Source organism: Rhineura floridana, chromosome 8, assembly GCF_030035675.1.
Source record: "Rhineura floridana isolate rRhiFlo1 chromosome 8, rRhiFlo1.hap2, whole genome shotgun sequence".
Taxonomy (NCBI): Eukaryota; Metazoa; Chordata; class Lepidosauria; order Squamata; family Rhineuridae; genus Rhineura; species Rhineura floridana.
Genome location: NC_084487.1, coordinates 47,615,245 through 47,639,279, shown reverse-complemented (window position 1 = coordinate 47,639,279; position 24,035 = coordinate 47,615,245). Strand labels below are relative to the sequence as shown.

Below are 24,035 nucleotides of genomic sequence, written 5' to 3'. Positions count from 1 at the left end.
TGTATATTGCAGAGTGGAGAAATGGAGCCAGCTAGTGAGCCAGATCATTATCTCCCCCACCCTCTGTGGGCCAACTTTGACAGCCCTGCCCACCTGTCAATCACCTGGCATCATAATGATGTCAGATTACCCATTTTTGCCCACATGGAAAGTCCACACAGAGAGCACTATAAGCCCCAATGATCCATAGATTGATGTACACGATCTTGTGAAGAAAGTCCAACACATACTCTGTTCAACTGCAGTCATCAGAATTAAATTAGTTTTGTCATTCTGTGATGGCCAAAAGGGCTGGGCATGTGTTGACTCCTGTAAATAAATATATAAGGGAAGCAAGCACTTCTGACTTCAATGGAACTTACTTCCAAACAGCAGAGTCTGAGTGAATCCGCTCCAGGTTTTAGTCTGCACTTTCAAGGAGCTGTCCAAGGTGCTCTCATTGGATTCATGACCCCACTAACATGGGAGCCACCAGCCTCTACTGCTTCCAACTATATGGGTATAAGATTGAGACATTATCATTGTATCAGTAGCACCACAGGCTAACATTTTGATCCTTAGTGCATTTATATGGAGGTAGTATCCATAGGAGCATAGTAGATCTGTGCAAGTTTAGAATCACAGTCAAAATAAATGTACTCTTCTCACCCACCGTGTGAATGAAGAAAACAGTGCTATATTTGAGAAAGGAACCTTCAAGCACCAGGAGAGAGCTAGGAGCCCTTCCCCCATCACATTAACTAATTTTCATCTTGTCTTCTTATATCTGCCCTAATGTTATGCTTGTATGTAAGTTAGATGTACAGCTGCCCCAGGGAACAGGCTTGAGTGGCTGGTGGAGCAACATCTATTGTAGAAGCTCCATTTCTCTGACAAAGAGGTTCACAGAATGTTGGGAGGGCCATAAGTTGGGAAAGGCTCCACATTAGGAAACATCACAAATATTTAGAGCAACATCAAGCTGAGACAGAGGAAGGCACCTATCACACTTAGTTTAGCAAAGATGCAGAAAATGATAGAGATCCCCACCCTCCCACCCAAAAGGATTTACCTTGAAAAGATATTAAAAGCCAAATATAAACGGAAGCAGGTTGGTTGGGGTGTGTGAAAAAGAAAGGTCGAAAATGTAGATTGTGCTTGCGCTAAAGCAGGGATGAGGAACCTGTGGTCCTCCAGATGTTGTTGGATGCCAGCTTCCATCAACCCCTGTTGTCAGGCACAATGAGAGTTATAGTCCAGCAACATGTGGTGAGCCATTTGCTCACTTCTGCGCTAGGAAGCTATATAAATTCTACAAGCCAGTCACTCTTTTTACTTAACCCATATTCTCTGCACTTCAGAATGCCCCCTTGTTCTACATACAACATGCTGTCAAAGTTAATAATCCAAATGCCATTGTGTAAACTTCAATACGCAATGTGCTAGGGGTTGTGGCAGCTCTGATTATGCTCTTCCTGGTACCTTTCCCTGCCAACAGCCCTCCGCTCATCTGGCAATGATTCACTAGCAGCCTGTGACCAGCTTCATCTCTAAGCATAAAGGCAAAAGGATTCCTGCTGTTAGTTATATAGACTAGTCTTTTCCATTTGATAGCCACTCTGTTGACTTTGCCTAATTTCTTCTAACCCAGTTTCTGTTACTCTTTCCAGCGATATGTTTGAGCTCCATAGACACATTTTGGGGTTTGACCAGCTGGGATTCCAGTGCATCAGCTCCCTGCCCATAAATCCAGCAGTCAGGCCAAGCCCCTCTCCAGAGCTGATCTACCTATTATGCAGAATGAAGTGGTAGGATTGTAGGCTCTTCATCTCTAGAATACAGAAGTATAATTACTGATGACAAAACTTTATGAAAAGCTTGGTACATTAATTTGCTTATTTTTCTTCTTCTCTCCCTGTTTCCTTTACATGTTGTGTCCCATTTCTTAGATTGTTGGCAAAAAGGCAGTATATGGAGTAGGAAATACTGTTATAGGATTGGTGGTATGGATACCATCCAAACCTGTAATTCTGCAGTCTGTAGAGATGCAGTTTGTAGTAAAGGAATCTGCTAAACTGGTCAGACCAGTTCCTTTGTTACAGTAATGGGTTCTGGCCAAGTCTGTCAATACCCAATCCACTGTACATGTCTAACAACTTGGTCAAGAGAAGATATGTTGCCATAGGAACAACTGGCATAGGCCTCTCCCCCCCCCGCCACCCCCTGGTAACCCTGAGTAAGCTCCGGAACCCCTGAAAATCTCTCACCATGAGAAGATTGGGGTGTGTGCAAGAATTCTTTGAATGCTCCCCCACATATTTTAAAAAAACTGCTTGTGTGTAGTGTACAGAAGGAACATATCTGAAGGAGAGCACTTTCCTCTATTAGATATGCTTGTTTACAACATGACAGAGGGGAGTATGAGTGAGAAGCCTTCAAAATATATCCTTTCACCTGGATATTTCCATGTAACCTTTATTTTATGTAACACATCTCTCAGCTGAACTTTTGGAGGTGAGTAAATCTCACTGAAACGGGAGAGATTTCTTGTCAGTGTGTGGCACAGCAAAAGCAGGTACCTGATCTCCACGCCCCACATAGCCCTCCAAAAGCAGCAAAAACTGCTTCTTGCATACTTCCCCTTCCCCTTTCATTCCTGCAGGTGAAAAGAAGAGATGCCCCTTCTGCTCCTGATTGGTCAGTACAGGGAAGCAAAAACCAGGTGGCAGGAGTCAGGTGAGGGGAGAAAGCTCCCTATTGAACCTATTGCTTGCATGTACATTTTTTAAAAGGGGGTATGCATGCGCACGCACACGGAATCTCTCTCCCCTTAACTTTCAAAGTCACTGAGTGGCAACAGTGTGTGAAAAAGTCAGCTTCCCTTGAAATGTAGCAGGGTTACAGGCTATGGAGGATGGGTTTAGTTTGGCTCTTCAGGTTCCCTGAAGTGCAATCCTTCCTAACATCGGTCCCTTCTTTTGCCTGTGTCCAGGGGGTGACAGGGCTGTGATGTGCCAGCCAGGCTGCATTTTTGCTGCAGGGCCCTGTACTGGCATTGAGCCGTACATGTCCTGGTTTGCTTTTGCAAGCTCTGCTCACACTAGCTTTGCCTTGGAGAGATGTTTCTGATTGTTTGGCCCTTCACCTGTCCTCATTGGCTCGATTCCCTAGAGCTCATAAGGTGTAGCTTAATCTGTGCACAGTGGCTCTTTACAGTAAGACACATTTTGACTTGAGACAAGTCTTCTTCGGTGGCAGCTATCCGGAGAGCTTTGGAAAGTTCTGAAGACTTGTCTCAAGTCGAAACGCATCTGGCAAATTATCTGAGATATGAGGTGTGTTTTATCTTTGCATTTTATACTTCTGTATTAGAATACTTTTTAAATGTACTGCAGTGTTATCATTGGGAGTGCATGTATTTCTGGTCAGCCCAGCAAGCAGTTTGCATCACAATTTGTGGGAGTAAATTGCATGTGCATTAGTAATTGGTCATTATTTTGCAAGCTGTTGGCCTATCAGCCATAGACCATATTTTCCACTATTGATTTCTGCATATCTTTCAGAAATACATCATATTTTATTAGACCTTGACTTCATGTGCTCATTTGTATTTGGTTATTGGTCAACAAATAGCTTCTCCACGTTAGATTTTTCTTTATGGTAACAGCCTTTGCTGATGTTGGCTGGAGCATCCATGGCTGTGGGGTTACTTACAAGTAATAAGCTGGTTTGCAGATCTAGCAGCACTCATATGCACTTTTTTATTTGTATAAATATTTCTCTCCTGCCCTCCTAGTAATCATGCACCACTCAGGGCAGCTTACAACCATTGAAAATTACAATACAATAAATATATTAAAATGCAAACACAACCAAAAAATACATTAACAGAGACAACAAAAACATAACATAAATACGTAAAATACATAACATTAAAGATCCATTTAAAATCAACAATGGAAGCGACCAGAGGCTTTTTTAAAAAATGACCTCAGTGGGCATATAAATCTGCTGGAATAAACATTTCTTTACTAATTGGCAAAAGAAAACCGGGAGGTAGTTGCTTGAGCTATTTTAATGGGAAAATATTGCTATAAAGCCAAGACTATCAAAACGTGAAGCAGTCTTCTTCAGGTGGCACAAGTGATTGCCAAGGGAGAGACAAAACATTCTTCCCCCATAAACAGGACATACACCTTCCAGGTTGACTGCTATCTGAGGAAAAAGCTACACACTACCTCTCAAAATGTAGATTGGGGGTGGAGCTGGATGACCTCAATGTTCCTTCCATTCAGTCCTGTACTTCTTGATTGTAATAGCAGAGTCTGTCACATTCTTATTGAAGCTGTAGGGCTGCTAGACATGATCTTGGTGGCTCTGACAAATGATAAAGAACTGTTCGTTATTATTTATTTATTTTCATGGTGCTTAAGGCCAAAATAGGCTTCTAAATGATTTACAAGTATAAAAACCAGTTCCCCCAACATTAAAATTTAAACATACATAATTCAAATACACCATAAAATAATCTCATTAAAACATTGAAATATAAACTCTTCCAGAAGAAGAGAGTCTTTAGGGAAGAGAGTTTACCTTCCCCTCTAATTTGCTAATTTGGTCTGTGTAAGGTGTGAACAAAAAAGCGGTGCCAGCAGGAAAAGACTCAGACAAAAGTCAGGCTGGAGGTCAAAGAGGGAAATCAAGCCCTGGGAGGAGGTGAGATCAGTATCTCTTGAGCTGTTAATGCTGTAAATCTCCCTGCATATTCAGCCTGTAGATATTTGTAAGTCAGGAGTGGGGAAACTGTCCCTTTCCATCTGCCCTGCATCATCCCCACCTCTCCTCGCCACAATTAATTATTGTTGTTGTTATGTGCCTTCAAGTCAGTTACGACTTATGGTGACCCTATGAATCAGTGACCTCCAAGAGCATCTGTTATAAACCACCCTGTTCAGATCTTGTGAGAGTCAGTGTGGCGTAGTGGTTAGAGTGTTGGACTACGACCTGGGAGACCAGGGTTCGCATCTCCACACAGCCATGAAGCTCACTGAGTGACCTTGGGCCAGTCACTGCCTTTTAGCCTCAGAGGAAGGCAATGGTAAACCACCTCTGAATACAGCTTACCATGAAAACCCTATTTGTACGGTGACTTGAAGGCAGTCCACTTCCATGTTCAGAACTTGTAAGTTCAGGTCTGTGGCTTCCTTTATGGAATCAATCCATCTCTTGTTTGGTCTTCCTCTTTTTCTACTCCCTTCTATTTTTCCCAGCATTATTGTCTTTTCTAGTGAATCATAATTAGACTTGGGGGGAAAACATAATTGCAAAGTGGCTGTGTTTTCTAGGGGGCAGAGTCACAACTTAAGAGGTGAGGGCTAACCCTCCTCTCCCCATACACTGCAAGCCCTTTCCCAACCTGGAAAATGCTCCCGTGCTCACTTAGGCACGAAAAGAGCCTTTTATTTGCTCCACAATAGAAGGCTTTTTTTGAGCCTAATTGCTGCAAGGGTGGAGAGCAGCTGGGGAGGGAAGGGGGATGCCCTCCCCAGCTGCAGTCTCTGGGATGATCAGCCCCTCTGGCAAATACACTTGAAATTTCCTTCCCTCTGGCTCTGTGTGTGTGTGCGTGCATGCGTGCGTGTGCGCATGTGCTACATGCATGTGAGTGTGCATGGTGTTTGTGTGTAGGGTCACCACACCCACTATTTGCATGTAGCCCCTGGAGGGATTGCAGCCCTTGGACCAAAGTGGGTTTCCTACTCCTTGTGGAAACAACCATGTACCACCAAATGCCAATCACTCTCCAGTTACCCCATTCAAAGGAAACAGAGCCTGAGTACATGCTCCACACCCAGAGTACTCATTGCAAGTGGGGCGCCCATAGCGTGTCTCCAAATCGACATTTGCCAAATTAATGAGAAAGCAGCGGCAAGGGGGTCATGCACCACCACCACTCCTCCACCCTGGCCATTTTCAACCCAATTGGGCTTCTTTCCAGTCTCTGAACCCAGGTGGGGGGAAACTGGGTTAAAACCAGCCTGGTGCAAGGGCAGGCCATGTCAGGGTATTAGCAGTGTGGGTGTGGAAGGGTTGCCACTCTTCAATGACTGGTCCTCCCCTGCAAATGCCCCTCTTGCATTAGCAAACACAGAGATGGGAACCTCACTTTTGCCTCACAATATGTAGCCAGGCTACAGAGGATTCAACTCATCCCATCACCTTGGCAGTGTTGGGCTGGTGGCCAGTTGGCATTACTGTCTCTAGTAGTTTTCCATGAAGCCTGCAAGTGTGAAGACGTAACTGTGGTTAAGGGGGAGTTATGTCTATGATCTGTCTGGGAACGGACTGCCAGGGTCATTGCTATGGTAGCCATCTAATAACGACTGGGAAAGTTCTAACAGAGACTATGTGTTGTGCTCTTCTGAATTATGCCTCTGAGCTGAGAGGCTGTCTTTTGTGTTTATCTATGGAGAGAGATGTACCAGAAGGGGGGTGACTGAAGAATCTCTACATGTATTTACTCTTAAGCCTCTGGCCTTAATGTCTTTCAATAAAGACTCTTAACATGCTCTGAAGAAGTTTCTTGCTCAACTTAACTCCAACGTAATGTATGCTGTTTCACACAACAACGCACACACGCCAACAGTGGTAGCAGAGGATGGTTACACTCCACAGCTCATTACACGGGAGTAAGTTGCTGGTCTGAAAGGCAGACGGAGTTCCAGAGAGGGCAGCTTGATTGATTGAACCAGACGGAGGTGAGCAACATGGCTGTAAACCTGTCTGGGGGAGGCTTGCTGATGGAACGACTTAATGAAAAGAATTTTGCCAGCTGGAAGCCAAGGATGAGGGCTTTGCTGATAACAGAGGATTTATGGGACGTGATTAAAGAAAAAACCCCGGCGGTACTGACCGCGGCCTGGAAGCGTCGAGACCAGAGGGCGCAGGCGTTTATAATCTTGGCTCTATCGGATTCTCAACTGATGTGTGTGAGAGATGAGCCGTCAGCTAAAAAGATGTGGGACGCGTTGCAGGATATGTCCCAGGAATGGCAGCGGAGGCAGGAGGCGCAGAGAGCCCAGCCAGTGGAAGCTGTCGAAAACAAGGTGGAGAAATGTGCCGAACCGGAGCAGGCTGCCGAAAGCAGACAGGAAAACAAGCGGGAGCAGCAGCGACTGAAGTCTTGTTTTGCCTGTGGGGCCTGTGGGCATCTCCGTAAAGATTGTCCAGTCAAGCGAAACTCCAGGGACGGAGGCTTGAAGCAGGGACGTGTGAACTTTGTTTGTAAACAGAAGTCTAAAGACTTGGAACAAATTAACTTTATTGTCGACAGCGGAGCAAGCCATATACTAATCAAAGACAGGAGTCTGTTTTACACGTCTACAGATGAGCAGGACTTTGTTTTACTTGCTGATGGATCACGGAAATCCGTAAAAGCTAAAGGTCTGATTAAGTTTGACAAACTTGGCATAATGTCAAACTGTTTGTTTGTTCCGGAATTGGCTCATAATGTTTTATCAGTTAGCAAACTGGTAAGTTGTAATTATTCAATTTTGTTCCACCAAGACCAATGTTTTGTAATGAGGGGAGATCAAGTGTGTTTGCAGGGAAGTCTTGATGACTCACAGTTTAAAATGACCGTGGGTGTGAAGTGTGCTAATGCCTTGAGTTTAATGGGGCGGAAAGGGAATGACCGCCAGAGCTGTAAGAAGACAGCTGTTAAAAGCACACAGCCACAGTATTCATGTAATGCAGTAAGGCTGATGCTTGAAAGAGTGTATCGCAGCCGAGTTTACAAGTCACAGGGTAAGAGACGTGGCAAACGTGCACCAAGAGCACAAGAGAATGCATATTTCAAAGTTTGGTGTCCAGAAACACAGCAGTTAATTCTAAGCAGAAGCATTAAAGTTGCAGAAAAGCCTTGGGATCAAAGGCAAACAGTCATTCTCACAGGGTCAAGTGACACACAACCGCAAACATTTAAACATAAGGCTGAGGAAATGGAATCTCCAGCGCAGGCTGTGCCAAGCACAAGCACAGATGGGGGGGGGGGCTGAGAGATCAGAAGCTCATACCAAGAGAACAAAACATATTAGTGTCAGATACTTTCACGTAAGGGATTGTGTGCAGCAGGGGTTTGTTAACCTAACATTTTGTGACACTAACAACATGGTGGCTGACATAATGACCAAGCCTTTGTGTGAGGAGAAATTTGGCAAACTGGTGACAAGGCTTGGAATGAACCAAAGTTTGATTGAATAAAGTTTTAGCTAAATGTACAGAGATGTTCTGAAATGTACTGCAATGTACTGAGAAATAAAGTTTTGAACTGTACTGAGATGTAAGTTTGCAATGTACTGAAATGTATTGCAAGAGGTATTGTAGAAATGTATGACAGTATGACTATGTATTATGGAGATGTATTTCATGTGTATTTTGCAGTCTTTATGGAAAAAAGGGGAGCTGTTGGGCTGGTGACCAGTTGGCATTACTGTCTCTAGTAGTTTTCCATGAAGCCTGCAAGTGTGAAGACGTAACTGTGGTTAAGGGGGAGTTATGTCTATGATCTGTCTGGGAACGGACTGCCAGGGTCGTTGCTATGGTAGCCATCTGATAACGACTGGGAAAGTTCTAACAGAGACTATGTGTTGTGCTCTTCTGAATTATGCCTCTGAGCTGAGAGGCTGTCTTTTGTGTTTATCTATGGAGAGAGATGTACCAGAAGGGGGGTGACTGAAGAATCTCTACATGTATTTACTCTTAAGCCTCTGGCCTTAATGTCTTTCAATAAAGACTCTTAACATGCTCTGAAGAAGTTTCTTGCTCAACTTAACTCCAACATAATGTATGCTGTTTCACACAACAATGTACACACGCCAACAGGCAGTTGGTGGAACATCATTACATGCCTTTCCATTTGAGTGGACAGGTGGTGTAGAAAGTGTGGGATGTTGGGTGCATGAGAACCTGCTGGAAATCTCAGTTTCAGACAAAAGAGTCCTCTTTTGGATCTGGCCACCCTAACTGGAAATCCCGTAGCTACAGTGGTTGGGTGCCCCTTTTGTGATTGTACCTAAGAACAGGATTGAGAACTGGATGCAGAATGTGCATCCTATTCCTATATCCTTTTTCTCATTCATCTCGGTGTGTGGCACTATTGGAAGCTTGCAAAAAGAGCTACAGCTGCCTCCTTGGTTTACATGCTATGGCGGTAGAATGTAATTAGTAATAAATTATAATGATAACTTTTCTTTTCTTTCCCCCCTCCCCAAGCTATTTTCTAGCCCCAGTAGCTGAACGTAGGCTTTAACATGCGGGCAAGGTCCTAAAAACCACCAGAAAAGCTGAGTTGTGTTTCCAGGCAAGTGGGTGGGGCTTCGGTGTCTAGCCTGGTCCTTTGCCCTGTCTCATGACTAGCAAAAGCAAATGTAATGCACATTCTCTTAATTTACCCCTTAATTCTGGACCATTTTGGGTTGCAAGTTTCCAGTCCCACACTGCAGGGTCTTTTCTATAACTTTGTCATACTGATCCTCAGTAATACCAATGAAAAAACTGGTTTTGCGTATTCCCATCATCATCATTATCAAAATAACTGTAATACAATTGCAGTTTCTAAATGCAGAAAGGAAAGGGTTTATATGGGTTTACAATAAGAGTCCATTAAAAACAGGGACCAGGCCTCTCTCGCCTTCATCTCACCAGCCTACACAAGGGTTGAGCTCAGAGATAGCAAGTTGCTATTCCTTCCATTTAATTTAAGAGATGGGAAATCTACGGACCTCCAGATGTTGTTGGACTCTGACTCTCATCAGCCCCTGCTTTAACTCACCAAGAGGCATATGCAAAGTGGGTTTTAAGTAAGATCACAGTGAAACTTACTACTTAATAGCAATGACTCATCCCTTTTTTAGGAAAACACATCACACTCTGAGCGTCATGGATGAGGTTTCATTCAGCTCGATCTCTGGTCACATCCACACCATACACTTAACACACATGGCTGCCCCCCCAAAAAAACTGGGAACTGTGGTTTACCCCTCACAGAGCTACAATTCCCAGCATCCTTAACAAACTGCGTTCACAATATTCTTTGGGGGAAGTCATGTGCTTTAAATGTATGGTGTGGATGTAGTCATTACAGCAAGAGTGAGAAATATCCTTCAACAAGTATGAAAGTATACCATTGAAACCGTATCAATTGCCACCTTTTGTTCAAAATGATAAGCCAAGAAGTCCTTGATTGCTCTAACTTTGCATTTTGCAATAATTTGCGTCAGGAAATTGTCCACTTTCCTCAAGAATCACATACCAGGAAGCTAATGCCATCCAGCTTGCTTCTGTGCTAATTTGCATGATGATGGCAGAACCATTTGGTGTAACAGACGCTGGAACCGCGCAATCATAAACTCACAGGCCCTGGCCCAGGAAACCCTGGGAAGTGGGGAAATGCTCCTAGCACTTCAAATGCAAATGTGAAACAGATGTTCCTTACATGAAGTAACTTGACATTTCATGCTGTAGTTATAAAAAGGGATTGTGAAAAGTTATGAGGATTCAGGAACCATTGGATTTAGGCTACTTTGATCCACTATCCAATGCAGAAGCATCCCCTGTGATATTTTCCAGGGCTTTACCTTATACCTATTCTTAAAGTTATCATGTGACTTGCCATAATTTTTCTGGGGAGGTTATTTTGCAGCTGGCTTCATTTTTTTTTTTTTTTACTAAGAAAGCACACATGCTTTGCATATATTACAAGGTGAAGAATCCTGCAGTAGAATGCTGCCCTCCACAGGCTTCTCTATCCCGCCCTCCAGGCTCTCCGAGGGTAGGCCCTCTCCTCTTCCCCTCCCTGCGCAACATTCCTTCTCCCAAAGGCCACACCCTCCCCCCAATGCTTTTGACTGGGCTGGAACACGTCCTTCAACTGCGCTAATGTCGCTTGCTTGCCTGGATGGGAAGACGAAGAGGATGTCAGTGTAGACATCTCTGACTTCTGCCTGGCTGGAATGCCGCCTGCAGAACAAAAATCAGCGTCACATCTGTTGCTCTCCTCACATTTGCCTCTGATCCCACACACACACACTTTTTTGCCTCTTGCACATGGCCCCTGTAAGATTGCAGAGGAGAGAATGCACCCCCCCAAGCGGAAGAAGTTTCCCCGCCCCTAATGTATAAGGTCCCAGGTCCAATCCTTGGCATTACCAATTAAGTTGCTGCCGTCAGAGTAGACTGTACTAAAACAGATGGGCCAAGAATCTGCCTCAGCGCAAGGAAGCTTTTTAACATATACCCAAAGGATATGTCCACAAAGAGCATGGCAGGCTGTGAGTCACTAACCTTAACATACAAAAGGATTTTGATTCCTCCAAGATTATATGTTGTGCAATGGGGCTAGGGATGGGTGACAATTTCGATACAGTTCACATTTTAAGCAGAATTTATCACATTCGCACTTTCCGAATCAGTATGAGAACCAAAACATAGCCATCCTTCAAAATTTGCGTTTATTAGAATTTTGGGGTGCAGTTTGCCAACTAAACAGTATTTAGAAAAATTCATATACGAGGGGAAAGTGTGCATAAAAACAAATATATGAGTGAAAATAAGATGCAAAAATGCATTAGATAATGAGAAATGGCTCGTAAAAATGTGTACCTTTGTTAAAACTGCTTACAAAAATGGGCTTATTAGGAGAAATTCACACTAAAATGTTGGAGAATTTTCATAAGGATTTGTTTTTTTAAAAAATGCAAATTGCTGCAGAAATGGGGAGGGCTGAATTTAAGATTGCAAAAATGAGAAACTGAGAGAACCAAAGCTGACAAATCTTTCCATCCCTAGCTGGGGAAAGAACAAAACTGTCCACATGGCAGTTTTCAGTTCTGAGCAAGGGAGGCATCCTTGAAAAAAAAGCACATTCCTCAGCAGAGAGGCTTGTGCAACAAGTGAGTAACAAGTGCACATAAGCACTGCAAACGGGATGCCTGGAAAGGGAAGCAAATACAAAGGGTAAGCAAAGTGTAAACCAAAATTACACGAGACATGACAAAAGGGTTAGAACTCCACCCACAGCAAGCAATGTAGGGTGAGGATCTTTGCTCATAATGGTGTTGTTTAACTTCCCTTCCTACCTTTTCTAGAACGCTCACCGATCTACTGAAGCAGCCAGGACACAGCCCATCTGACCTCTTGCCTGATGGCCATGTTGGCAGTGTGCAGGTCCAGATTGGCGATGGTTTTTCTCGATCTCCCAGGAATAGCACAGGTAAGATAATGCCCCCACACACAGTCCCACTCTCCTCTGGGCTAGAGACATTAGGGGAAGCTCAGTGGCAGAGCCTCTTCTTTGCATAATGCAGAAGGTCCCAGATTCAATCTTCAGATAGAGCGTGCCTGAAATTCTGGGGAGCCACTGCCTGTCAGTGTAGATAATAAAAAGCTTGATGGGCTCATGGTCTGACGTAGTATAAGGCAGCTTCCTGTTCCTAAATCTGTAGCCCTCCAGATGTTTATTTATTTATTTAATTTGTATCCCGCCCTTCCTCTCGGCAGGAGCCCAGGGCAACAACCAAAGCACTAAAACACTTAAAACAAAACAGCATTAAAAACATTTTTAAAACAACCTTAAAAAAGGGTTAAAAACATTATTAAAAACATATTAAACAATTCTGACACAGATGCAGACTGGGATAGGTCTCAGCTTAAAAGGCTTGTTGAAAGAGGAAAGTTGCTGGACTCAGACTCTTGCCAGTCCCAGCCAGTATGGTCCCTGATCAGGGATTATGGGAATTGTAGCCTAGCAACAGATGGAAGGTCACGGGTTGCTCATCTCTGCAACAGAGAGTTCAATGACAATTCACACAACCAACTGGATTTGGGCAACATCATCTGGGTCAGATGACTCAGAAGTGGAATTCTGTGCACTGAATAGCTACGTGCCAGGAAAAAGTTTAACACCTCAGGTTTCTCCTCTTTCAGCATGGCAGAGATGAAAAATGCTGCACCTACTGAAAGCTTTTTTGCTGCCTGACTCTTAAAGGCACAGGAACACCCTTCAAAGCTAGGCATCAGCAGCTTTTATTGTGAGGGATGACAGCACATATGTAGGCTAGAGAAAGAGGCACTCCTGAAGCCTGATCACATGTGGCTGGAGGAGGACTTATATAATGCCTGTCCTTGGCCCCCAATATGCCAAGCTGGCATGCACTCTAGTCTAAGCACTGCTTGATGTTAGTAAAGGAAGACAATATATTTCCCCTCTTTTTGGTTCATGTTGCATGCCATTCCATATTTATAACCTACCTTTCTTCCCCAAAGGCAGCCCAAGGCGGCTAAGAACAAAACAAAAACAATAAATGCATCCAGGTCAATATCTACGGTACAACAAACTTATCAAATCCAGAAATATCTACATAACGGATGCAAATGTATACAAACAGTAACGCAGAGGCACTGCCCTATTAAATGTTTCCTGCAGAGCTCCTGAGTCTTCCAAAACTGTGTCAGAGGCAGAAATACAACATATGACGCTTTCCTGTTACTCTGACTCCATGGGGGGGGATGGTGCCTGTTGCAGTTCTGCCCATTGCATATCTTTTTGGAAACACATAGGAGCCCTGGGCAGGGGAAATTGGCAAATGTTTATCACCCAGAGATCATTAGTTGCTGCTGCTGCTGATTAATATTATTATTCAGATAGGTTTCTGACTTATGTGTTAATGAGCATTTTGTAAACTGAACACTTGGCACTAATCCTTTCCCTGTAGCTTTTCAGCCTCTCCCTACTTTTGTGCATAGGGGGGTGGGGGCTGTGGGATTTCCCCTACAGAGAGACACAGCTATGGAGAGATCCATCCATGATGGAGACAGGTGGCCTCTAGCAAGGTCAGTCCCCACATTTTGCAAGGGGAACAGCTTGACAACAAGCTCGGTGTAGCTGTGACTAGATGAGGACAGGATTCCTCCAGCAACACATACCCACATACACTCACACTTCCCCCAAATATTTTATGCACAAAATCTCTGCCTTGCTAGCAATGTGGGGCAGGGGCAGGCAAAGGGCCATCACAGCTCTGATTTACTTGTATCTGATGGAAGGAGATGCTTTGCTGCTGCTTCTCCTGTTTCCTTTGTGTTGTGACTCAGGTCTGCCTTGAGCAGAAAGAGAGCTCTGTCTTCTCCTCTCTCATTTGCCCATGACACTGGTCCCAGTTTAAATACAGATTTCCTCCCTCCTCTCTCTACTCCCCCCTCCCCATCACCTTTGAACATTGCTTAACTGAAGTGAGAACTGAGCTATAACCACATTGGCAGCCACTTCCAGGAATATTCTTATTATTATTATTACCATCATTATCATCTCCTAATACTGTGGTGCCCCAAATCCTTAGGTAAGGCTCGAATTCCTTATCCCCTACACGCTTTAAAAGATGCAAACCCTACCCTATAGAGCTGTAAACAGATGAGTCGCCAGAGCAAAGCATTTCCATTAGCTACACCTGGAGGGGAAAAGGGTTGATCCACCGATTAGTTGCAAAATGTCTTTGAAACTGGATTTTTTTTAAAAAAATGCACTCAAGCTGCTCCCAGCAGGTTTTACAGCAAAAAGGGGCAGGGTTTGACTAACACTATGTGTCCCTGTTTTCAGAAGAGAGAGATAGAGACGTTCTGGAACTGACACAACAGTGAATGTGTTTCTACCCTAGGTTTTGCTGTCAAGAGATTAACCGGCAGCTGGTGAAGGGCCAAGCTATACAATGCAAGCAAATCAACAGAATATGGAAAACCTCCTGTCCTGCATTCAAAAGACCGCTATATTACATTTCAGCTGCACAAAAATTTCCAGAATAGCAATGCTGCATCATCATTATTGGTGGTGGTAGTAGTAGTAGTAGTGGTATTTTGCTAAACCCCAACATCTTAGGAACACTTTGAAGCTGTTACTGATCACCGGCATTTATTTTATTCTGTCTATCCATCCATCTATCTATCCTTCCCACCCCAGAGCCTAACAGGCCCTCGTGGTAGTTTACAATAAAACATAAACAAAAAGAGCAATACATCTAAAATTCAGGATCGAAATGTTTTACTATTAAAATCAAATTAGATAATGACCAATTACATTCAAGGATATAAAAAACAGAGTAGCAGTTAAAAAATCTTGCAAACCTACCCACAGAGAGAGAGAGAGCAATCACCCTCACCCACCAAATGTGTGATGAAATGGAAACATTTCCAGGAAGTAAGTTAGGATCCCCCACCATTAGCCTCTCCACCTTGTCTAGATTGTGCTTTGTTTTATTTAGCCTTCCCCAGTCCAGCACTGTCCTCAGGTACCACTGAAAAGAATATTTCTGAGTAAAATCAGCATACTGATGACAATACATATCTCTGGGCAACACTTTCCCTGTAGTTTGATATAGATGCCAAAAAGCATGACAGCCAAGATTGAGTTACCTGTTTCTGGGGTAGGTCTCTTTCCTCTGGGCAGCTCAGTGTGGGTGGTGGCGGCATCTTTGGAAGAGGGTTTTAGATGTTTGTCCGCCTTCTTCAGCTGCCGTCTCTCCAGATGTATCTGCCAGCTTTATCTCACTGCCTGTCTGGCACAGGGTAAATCTTTCTCAGGAAACAGACTTTGCAGTTTTGCTAGCATGTACTGAATGCTTAAATTCTGCTTGTGGAGGGCAGGTTACTGTTTCAAAGACTCAAAGAATAGTAGAGTTGGCAGGGGGCTATAAAGCCATCGAGTCCAACTCCCTGCTCAATGCAGGAATCCTATTTAAAACATACCAGACAGGTGGCTGTCCAGCCACCTCTTGAATGCCTCTAGTGTTGGAGAGCCCACCGCCTCCCTAGGTAATTGGTTCCATGAGGATTTGTGGGCAAGAATTACATCAGCCTTCCTCTACCTGTTGCCCTCCATATATTTTGGACTATAAGTCCCATCGACCCCAGCCAGCATAAACAACAGTTGGGAATGATAGGAATTGTAGTCCAAAACATCTAGAGGGCACCAGGTTGGAGGAGGCTGGCTTATGACATCAGATGCATGAAATGAACATTAGGGTGACTGTATATGTATATACTAGGGGTGTGCAATGATCACAGGATTCACCTTGTATCTGTACCATTGAGAAACAGCTGAGCTGATTTTTTTTTTATTTACTAAATTTATATCCCAGCCTTCCTTCCGGAAGGAGTCCAGAGCAACAATCTGCTCTATGTTCCAATTTAATTTGTTATTTTGCTCCAAATCTGATCTGTTACATCCAAAGCTCTCTTTTGCCCCCGTCGACTATAATGAGGACTCTAAAAGCAGCTACAAACTGTTTGTCCTTTTTGCATAAGTGGATGAAAGTTGCAGGGAAAGGAGTCCCTCCCCCCCCCCCAGTGGATTACATTTCAGGCAGATCCATCCAGGGGGTTTCGTGCAGGCAACATTGAAAAAATAAAATGTCTCTTATTTTGTGCCAGAATTGGATGCAAATTGCAGACAAGGCCACCCCTGCTGAGGGAATGAAGCTTGCCAAATTTCAGAAAGATAGGTACAGTAGTTCTCCTGAAAGGACAGACTTTACTGTTTTGAGGTAATAAAATAGAAATTACATTCTCTCCCCTAATTTTGTTTTGTTTGGAAACTGGGGACATGAGGGAAGTGCCCCATGGCAATGAACTGACAAGTTCAGACAAATAGGTCCAGGGGTTATTGTAGTAAGCGATTTCACATTTGTTATAAAAATGGGGAAAAGTTACTGTTTTTTCTCTTACACATCCCTTCCTGGAATTACCTTCTGTGAAGAGAGAGAGAGAGATTATTTTTAAACTGTTTTCTAGGAAAAATAATGATTGGGAAAGAAGCAGGCCACCCTGATAATTTAGCTCTGCTGCTTACGCCTTGCTCTAACAGAGGAAACTTAAGAGAATCACAACCCACATGAAGAACAACTCTGTTTATTCCTCCGCAAATCACTGTGATAATAATTAACTGTGATTAAAAGCTAGACCTGTCCATCAACACAAAAGATCTGTCAACCTGTCCTCTACAACCCCTCCCCTGTTGAGCTCTGGATATTTCCCCAGTCACTTAGAATTCATTTCTCAGAAAAGAAAAGGAAAAAAAGGTTATGCGTTTAACTTTTTGGAAAGCCAAGGCAACAGAGCTATTCAGAAGGTTGCGGACTCCCTGATCGTGCCTTAATGGTGCAATCCAACTCAGCAACGTGTGAGTGTGCCTCAAATCGCTCTGATTCACCTCACTATTCAGTGTGCACACAGAGGCGATGCACATTCCTAATGCCAAAAATCTGTTCTCCAATTTCTCAGAAGTGTTGTTCTTCTGCTGAATGGAGCATCTATTTTTCTGTCTCTTTCTCTTTTGGGAGAATGGGTTGTGCTAAGAGGGCAAAAGTGGCTATGAGTTTTTCTTTCAAGTAAATATTTCTTGAAAATTCTGCAGCCTCCTCAACTTCCTGCACTTCCTGATTGGTTACATCATGATGCGTTTCCCTGGGCTTTAACTGAAGTGCGGGCACCTGGGAAGGCTGGAGAGTGCAGGCCACTGGTGAGATGATGTGTAGAATGAAAGAAGACACAAACACCCCTTGGCAACCTCAACAGCAAAGGAAGTGGGACAACAATTTTGTAACTTTTCCATGAGAATTTCACCAAAATCTTCTCTCCCCTTTGATCACTTCTAGTGTAATTTATTTTCTCATTAAGGAGAATGGTCAAACAAAATGTGGGAGAAACTTTTTGACCCAGGGGAAATCTGGTAGAGTTGGACAGGAGGGGTGGAAGAGGCAAAAGAATTATGGAAACTACACTGAATGCACACAGACACACAGTATAGCCTATACACAAAGGTTTTAACCTCTGGTCTTGGAAGGAGTATCACACAGATCACATCATGAGCCAACCCTTTAAGTTGCACCTGGTACAATGAGGGCATAAGAGTTTGGCTTTGCTAGCCAGCAGCATTTCAAGTCTCCCCCATGCACAACAATCAAACCCCTGCGTACTTACCTTGATACCACTCAGAGAGAGCAAATGCCAAAGCCAGTTTGAGAGAATGGAGCCTTCCAGAACTCACCGCATAAGCAGGGCACCAGCCAAGCAGCACATTGCTGCTCCATTCAGTGCAACGGCTACCACATAAAAGCACATGCGTGGCCCGGCAATCAGTAAGCACTACAGCCATCCCCTTGCCTGGGAAACCAGTGTGCATGCATACACTCCAAACCTTCTTGTGCATGTGTAATACTAGTAATTATTTCTGATTTTAAAGGTCCAGGGTATAGTGCACCATTTTAAACCCAGTTCTTTGGAGACAGCCATTACAACACAGCAGTTTCTAACTGGAACCTTGCCCCTAATTAAATGTTTTGACCAGTAAGAGCATAAATCATTGGCCTTGCATGTGCAGTTTTTTCATTGGACCGTTTATCGCTTCTGCAAGAACGAGGCCTATGATTTTTGCTCATCTAAATCCACCTTAACCTTGTCCAAATAGATATTTTTCTGACAGTGCTCAGTATTTCATCTCTTGGGCTCACTCAATTCCTTTCCCTCCAAGACAGCTCTTTTTGGGTAGAGGAACCAAATGGTTTCAGTTCCAAGAGCACATTTGCACTTCCAGGTTAAGCTAGTTTAACCATGATGGATTTTCTCAAACCACTCTCTGACTTGTCAGTTTGTAAAAGTGTGTGCGGGGGGGAAAGAGACACGCACTTTTTAACAAATTGCCTGTGTTTTAGTCAGGAGCCCCCCTCCCTTTGGAGGTCCTAGAATGTTGAGCTGGTTGCGATAAAATCTTCTCTTGCCACCTCTTTATGCTTCCAGACAAGAACCACTTGAACAATGCTGTGGTCAACCCCTCCACCGTCCCACAGATTGGGCTGTCACATTCACACAACCATCGGCTGCAAATGACAAGCACTATGCCACACCAGGCACCAGACTATGCCAAGTATGCAACTCTCAAGGCTGTAGGTAGGTGCTGCATGCCCTGCTGGACAAAGAAAGCTTGGAATGTGCTGGTGGAATGCTGTGGGAACAGGATGGCCTCAATGTCCTGTGCTAGATCTCCTCGTACTCGCACCCAGTATCCCAGGCTGCAGGGTGACATCAGCATTGCATTGTAGTTGACCAGTGGTGGGGAATCTCAGGCCTGGGGGCAAGTCTGGCCCTTCAAGCCTCCATATCTGGCCCTTGGAACGCTATCCAGCCACAGCCCCTTCCCTAGGCTAGACTTCTCACCGGCCATGCTCCACTCTCCTCAAGTGCTTTTGCCTGCCTGGAATGTGTTATTGAACTCTGAGAATGCCTCTTCCTTGCCTTGCCTGATGTAGGATGGAGAGTTGCATGCATGGGGGTGTGCACAGAACGTAGCCTACCGTACAGAGGTTAACGTCACTTCTGTTGCTCCACCCACTGTTGTCTCTGTCTCTGTCCCCACCCACCACTATGCCGCCCTCCTCCCTCCAGAAGGCTGCCCACAAAGGCATGCAACCCTTTGGCTTCCAAAGGTCCCCCACGCCTGTTGTGGACGTTCCACTCTGCTGGGTAGTAGCTGGGGATGGGGCAGAAATTCGATTCAGTTTGCATTAAAAGGTGAACCTACTTCATCCACACTTTTCAAAACCCCAGGCAAACTGAAACACAGCCAGTCTTTGAAATTCACACTTCTCTAAGTTGTGCAAAGCAGTTTTCCAACCAAGTAACATGTACAAAAATGCATATACTAGGGTAACGTGTGCATTACAAAGCATATGCTTGTGAAAATAACATATAAAACACATTATATTAGGGAAAATAGCTTTGTAAAATGTGTATATTAGACAAGATTGCGTACCTTAGGAGAAATTCACACTACATTTTCATGAGGACTTAAAAAAAAATTAAATGATGTGGAGAACTGAACTGGAGACTAGAAAAGGAGAAACTGAAAAGAACCTGAAATTGACAGATTTGCCCATCCATACTGCAGCTGCTGATTGCGCCAATACCAGAGGGGAGTGAATGAGGTGGGAAAGAAAGGGGACAAGAGCAATTACAGGAAAAGAAACGCACCAGCTAGGACTCAAGAGGGAGCAGCCTTGGAGAGAGATGAATAAGGCATGAACGGGAGGCAAACACAGTGAGCCTCTTAGCCCAGCTACAGTGGGGGCGTTGAATATAGAGCAGGTGACTAACAGCTGATGACAAAAATAATTTAACGTGGATCAGTCGCCCTTTAACACGTATTAATCACCCCTTTATGCAATTATAGGAGTGGGTTTTTCCTCACTCTTTGGAAGAGTTTTAAAAGCCTTAAGCCAGCCTTTGCCAACCTGGTGTCTTCCAGACATTTTGGACTACAGTCCCCATCCGTTTCAGCCAGCACGGCTGTATCATGGTGAGGCTGAGGGGAGTCGTAGTCCTAAACATCTGGAGGACACCAGGTTGGCAAAGGATGGCTTAAGCTGTGGGTGCTTAACCCATTACACGGATGCCCTGGCTTCCTATTTGTTTCCGGGCTAAATTCAAAGTGCTGGTTTTGACCTATAAAGCCTTACACGGCATGGGACCGCAATACCTGGTGGAGTGCCTCTCCCAATATGAAACTACCCGTACACTGCGCTCAACATCTAAGGCCCTCCTCCGAGTACCATCCCATCGAGAAGCTCGGAGGGTGGTGACTAGAAATAGGGCCTTTTCGGTTGTGGCTCCCGAACTATGGAATGGTCTCTCCGATGAGGTGCGCCTGGCGCCGACGCTGCTATCTTTTCGGCGCCAGGTGAAAACCTTTTTATATTCCCAGGCATTTTAATGCGTTTTATTATATGTATTGTATTTTGCTGCTGTTTGATTATTTTTGTTTACCTTTGTAGGCTTGATTTTATTGTATTATTGTATTTATATATTCCTGACTGTTTTATTTTATGTACACCGCCCAGAGAGCCCTTGGGCTTAGGGCGGTATATAAATAAAATAAAATAAATAAAATAAATAAATAAATGCCACAAATAGCACAGGCAACAGGTAGGTGTCACATTCCTGGACAGAAGCAGGGAGCCTCTTTGGGCCTGACTGTGGCACAGAGATGGGATGAACACCACAAATCACTCTGAAGGCCATTTTGTCAGTTTTGAAGTAACTCAAGAAGGCCGTATCGCTATGGTAACCACAAAAAAACCTTGTCATTTAAATGAAAAGCCTATACAAAAAGTTAAAGCCTGTCTAGCTGTACTCAGGGGCGAAGAAAAATGTTTAGTGCAATTGTGGCTTTTTGTACAAATTGTACAAAATCAGCACTTTTGTTGACTACGGCCTGGTTTGTATATCATGCTAAGTCAAGCCATGGCTCAGCGCAAATATATGAGCTCCAGGAAAGGAGAAAGTGGCTGCTTTCCTGCTCCCCACGCATTCTCCTGCTGTGCTAAGCCATGGCTTGGGCTCACACTTTGCCCCCTCCAGACTAAGCAAAAATTGTAACCAAAGTTTGTAGTTTGTCCAGAACAGCTAGACCACAAGTTCAGACCACATACTAAGCCAAACCATGGCTTAACATTGAAGTCCAAGTTATGGAGCTTGGAAAAGTTACTTTTTTGAACTACAACTCCCATCAGCCCCAGCCAGCATGGCCACTGGATTGAGCTGATGGGAGTTATAGTTCAAAAAAGTAACTTTTCCAAGAGGCAATCATGACTGCTTTGCTCCTCCCCTTTCATTCTGGTGCTGTTAGTTATATTTAACCTTCTTGCGATATTCGCAAGCAGGATAATTAAACTGTTACAGAGCAGCTAGGTGTCAAGAGAACTACTGCAGTCTATGAGTTACCAATGCTTATCTTTTATTTTCTGCCCTGTTCCATATGTTCCCCTCCTAGAAAGTGCTCCTGAGGAATTCTACAAGAGATTTCCTGTGGTGGACATGCCGCCGTCAGGCACTCTGTCCTTCCCTCCCTTGACGCTACATCAGAAAGACATTCCGCCTTTTCAGGACGGCTGTGCCCTGATTGGCTTGGCAACGCCAGGACAGAAAGCCAAAGTGATGAAAGCCAGTGCCCATACCCTGGCAGGCAGCCCAGCCTTCAAAGGGGGTTGGGATCCCAGCCATCCTGATTTCCGACGACAGGCCTACGCCACCAAGCGTCAGTTCAGCATCGAGAAGCTACCCGAGGTCTTCAACCAGACACCCACCCACTATCCCCAGCAGCAACGCCCCTTTTCCACCAACAGCAAGACAGAAGTCACTGTCTAGAATGGACCTCCTTCCCATTCTCCCCTCTCTTTGAAATAGTCAAACAGCCTGTGAGGTGTGGACTGCTTTGCCAAGCTAGAACATCTCGTGATGATTTGGCAGAGTTGCTCCCCTCCCCACTCATCTGGCACTGCTACGTTTTGTGTGTGTGTGTGTGAGAGAGAGAGAGAGAGAGAATGAGAGAGAGAGAGAGAGAGAGAGAGCAGGGAAATTAGAAAGGAAGAGTGGCCACCAGTACTGAGGGTTGATCCACAGCTCCTAACAGAACTTGCCCATTTGGGGTGGTCCTCTGTTTTCTGCATCCTGACAGAACCTGGCCACCATGCATGGTGAAATCGGCATGCATGTTGCTCCATGATTTGATGTAAGATTGTTTTTTCTAGCTCATCTCTTCATCACATTGCACAGACCAGAATGGTCAGCATCAATAGGAAACCTGAGGACTCCACTACTGTTCTGCATGGAGATGCATCAGGCGGGGGTGGGGAATAAAAAATATCATTCCTTTCCCCTGACAAAGAAGACCATCAGTGGTGAATCAAAACACAAAACAAACTGCTGCAATAATTAACCAGAACATTGTGTTTGAACATTTGTCCAATACAACATTCCTCTTCTGCTTTTCCCTGTGGTTAAACAGATGCAAAAAAAAGAGAATACAACAATGAAAGCAGAAACAAGCGTCAAAAAAGGAACTGCCAAAGGCTGGAAGAAAATTTTACACAGTTCCCTTCATTCTTAGCTTGATTCTTGCTCTTGTCCATCAAACCTATCGGCTTGAGGCCATTTGTTAATATTTCTTGTTGCATATAAATCCTCTGTACTGCTGACATGTTTCCCCTTCCACTGGTCAGGGTGCCACTATTGTGGGTCCTTAACAGTGGGCTGAGAAAGAGTGGGGTATTCCTTCCTGGGGATGTTTCCCACCAAACCGTGCTGACTGCCCACCGTGAAAGTAATGGAAGAACAGTGCTGTGAATAGCGTGCAAGAGTGCAACTGCAGGGAGAGGATAGTATGTACAGCTTGCACCCCTCACTAGTGACATTCTGCATGTAGCTTTGTAAAAACTTCAGCCGGAGGATGGTAAGTCAACTTCTTGTTGAGGGCTTAGTCTAAAAGAAAAAGAAAAAAACCCGATGCAAGTGGTGTTGGTGCTTCCACACAACAAAAGGAAGCCAGAGTTATTTCACACACCTTAATAGGAAATAGAAAGCCAGTGTGGCATAGTGGTTAGAGTGTCAGACTACGCCCTGGGAGACCAGGGTTCGAATCTCCGCAGAGCCATGAAGCGCACTGGGTGACCTTGGGCCAGTCACTGCCTCTCAGCCTCAGAGGAAGGCAATGGTAAAACCACCTCTGAATACCGTCTACCATGAAAGCCCTATTCCTAGTGTCACCATAAGTCGGGATCGACTTGAAGGCAATCCATTTCCATTTCAGTAGGAAAAAAACGCACTAGCTCTTTAAGGGTTCCAGCACTCAGTCAGTCACAGAGGTTGTGTTCACACACAACAATTAGCCAGATTTTCTAACTTACCATGATTTATGGTGAGCAAGCAGCATGCTGGTATACACTCCCTCTTTGCTTCTCCCCAGCATGAGTGGGACAAGCCAGGAAGCCTTGGCCTCCCATTCCATCCAAACTAGGGATTGTGATTTGTTGATCCCTAACAAGCCACAGTCACAGCAGGCCAACAACAAATCATGGCCAAAGGCTGGCTGGCAGTTGTGCCAAATTAGCGAGCAACAAACCGCAATCCCCTGGCTCAGATATAATGGGAAGCTAGGTCTTCCTGGTTTGCTTATCCCG

General features: G+C 44.4%; 1 protein-coding gene and 1 long non-coding RNA gene across 2 annotated transcripts in view; one reads left to right on the top strand and one right to left on the bottom strand.

Annotated features, from left to right (window-relative positions):
- Positions 1 to 23,037, top strand: part of SHISA8 (shisa family member 8) — a 50,309-nt gene extending 27,272 nt beyond the window's left edge. Inside the window, exons 2-4 of the mRNA XM_061582813.1 lie at positions 12,126 to 12,250; positions 18,823 to 18,972; positions 21,851 to 23,037. Coding sequence (XP_061438797.1) covers positions 12,126 to 12,250; positions 18,823 to 18,972; positions 21,851 to 22,224 — 649 coding nt within the window. The 3' untranslated portion in view covers positions 22,225 to 23,037. The remainder of the gene's footprint in view (positions 1 to 12,125; positions 12,251 to 18,822; positions 18,973 to 21,850) is intronic.
- LOC133363407 (uncharacterized) overlaps positions 3,857 to 24,035 on the bottom strand; it is a 29,039-nt gene continuing 8,860 nt past the window's right edge. The window contains exons 2-5 of the long non-coding RNA XR_009757670.1: positions 15,442 to 15,576; positions 13,288 to 13,316; positions 12,117 to 12,401; positions 3,857 to 4,356 (exon numbers count right to left, since the gene is read on the bottom strand). This is a non-coding gene — a long non-coding RNA (uncharacterized LOC133363407). The remainder of the gene's footprint in view (positions 4,357 to 12,116; positions 12,402 to 13,287; positions 13,317 to 15,441; positions 15,577 to 24,035) is intronic.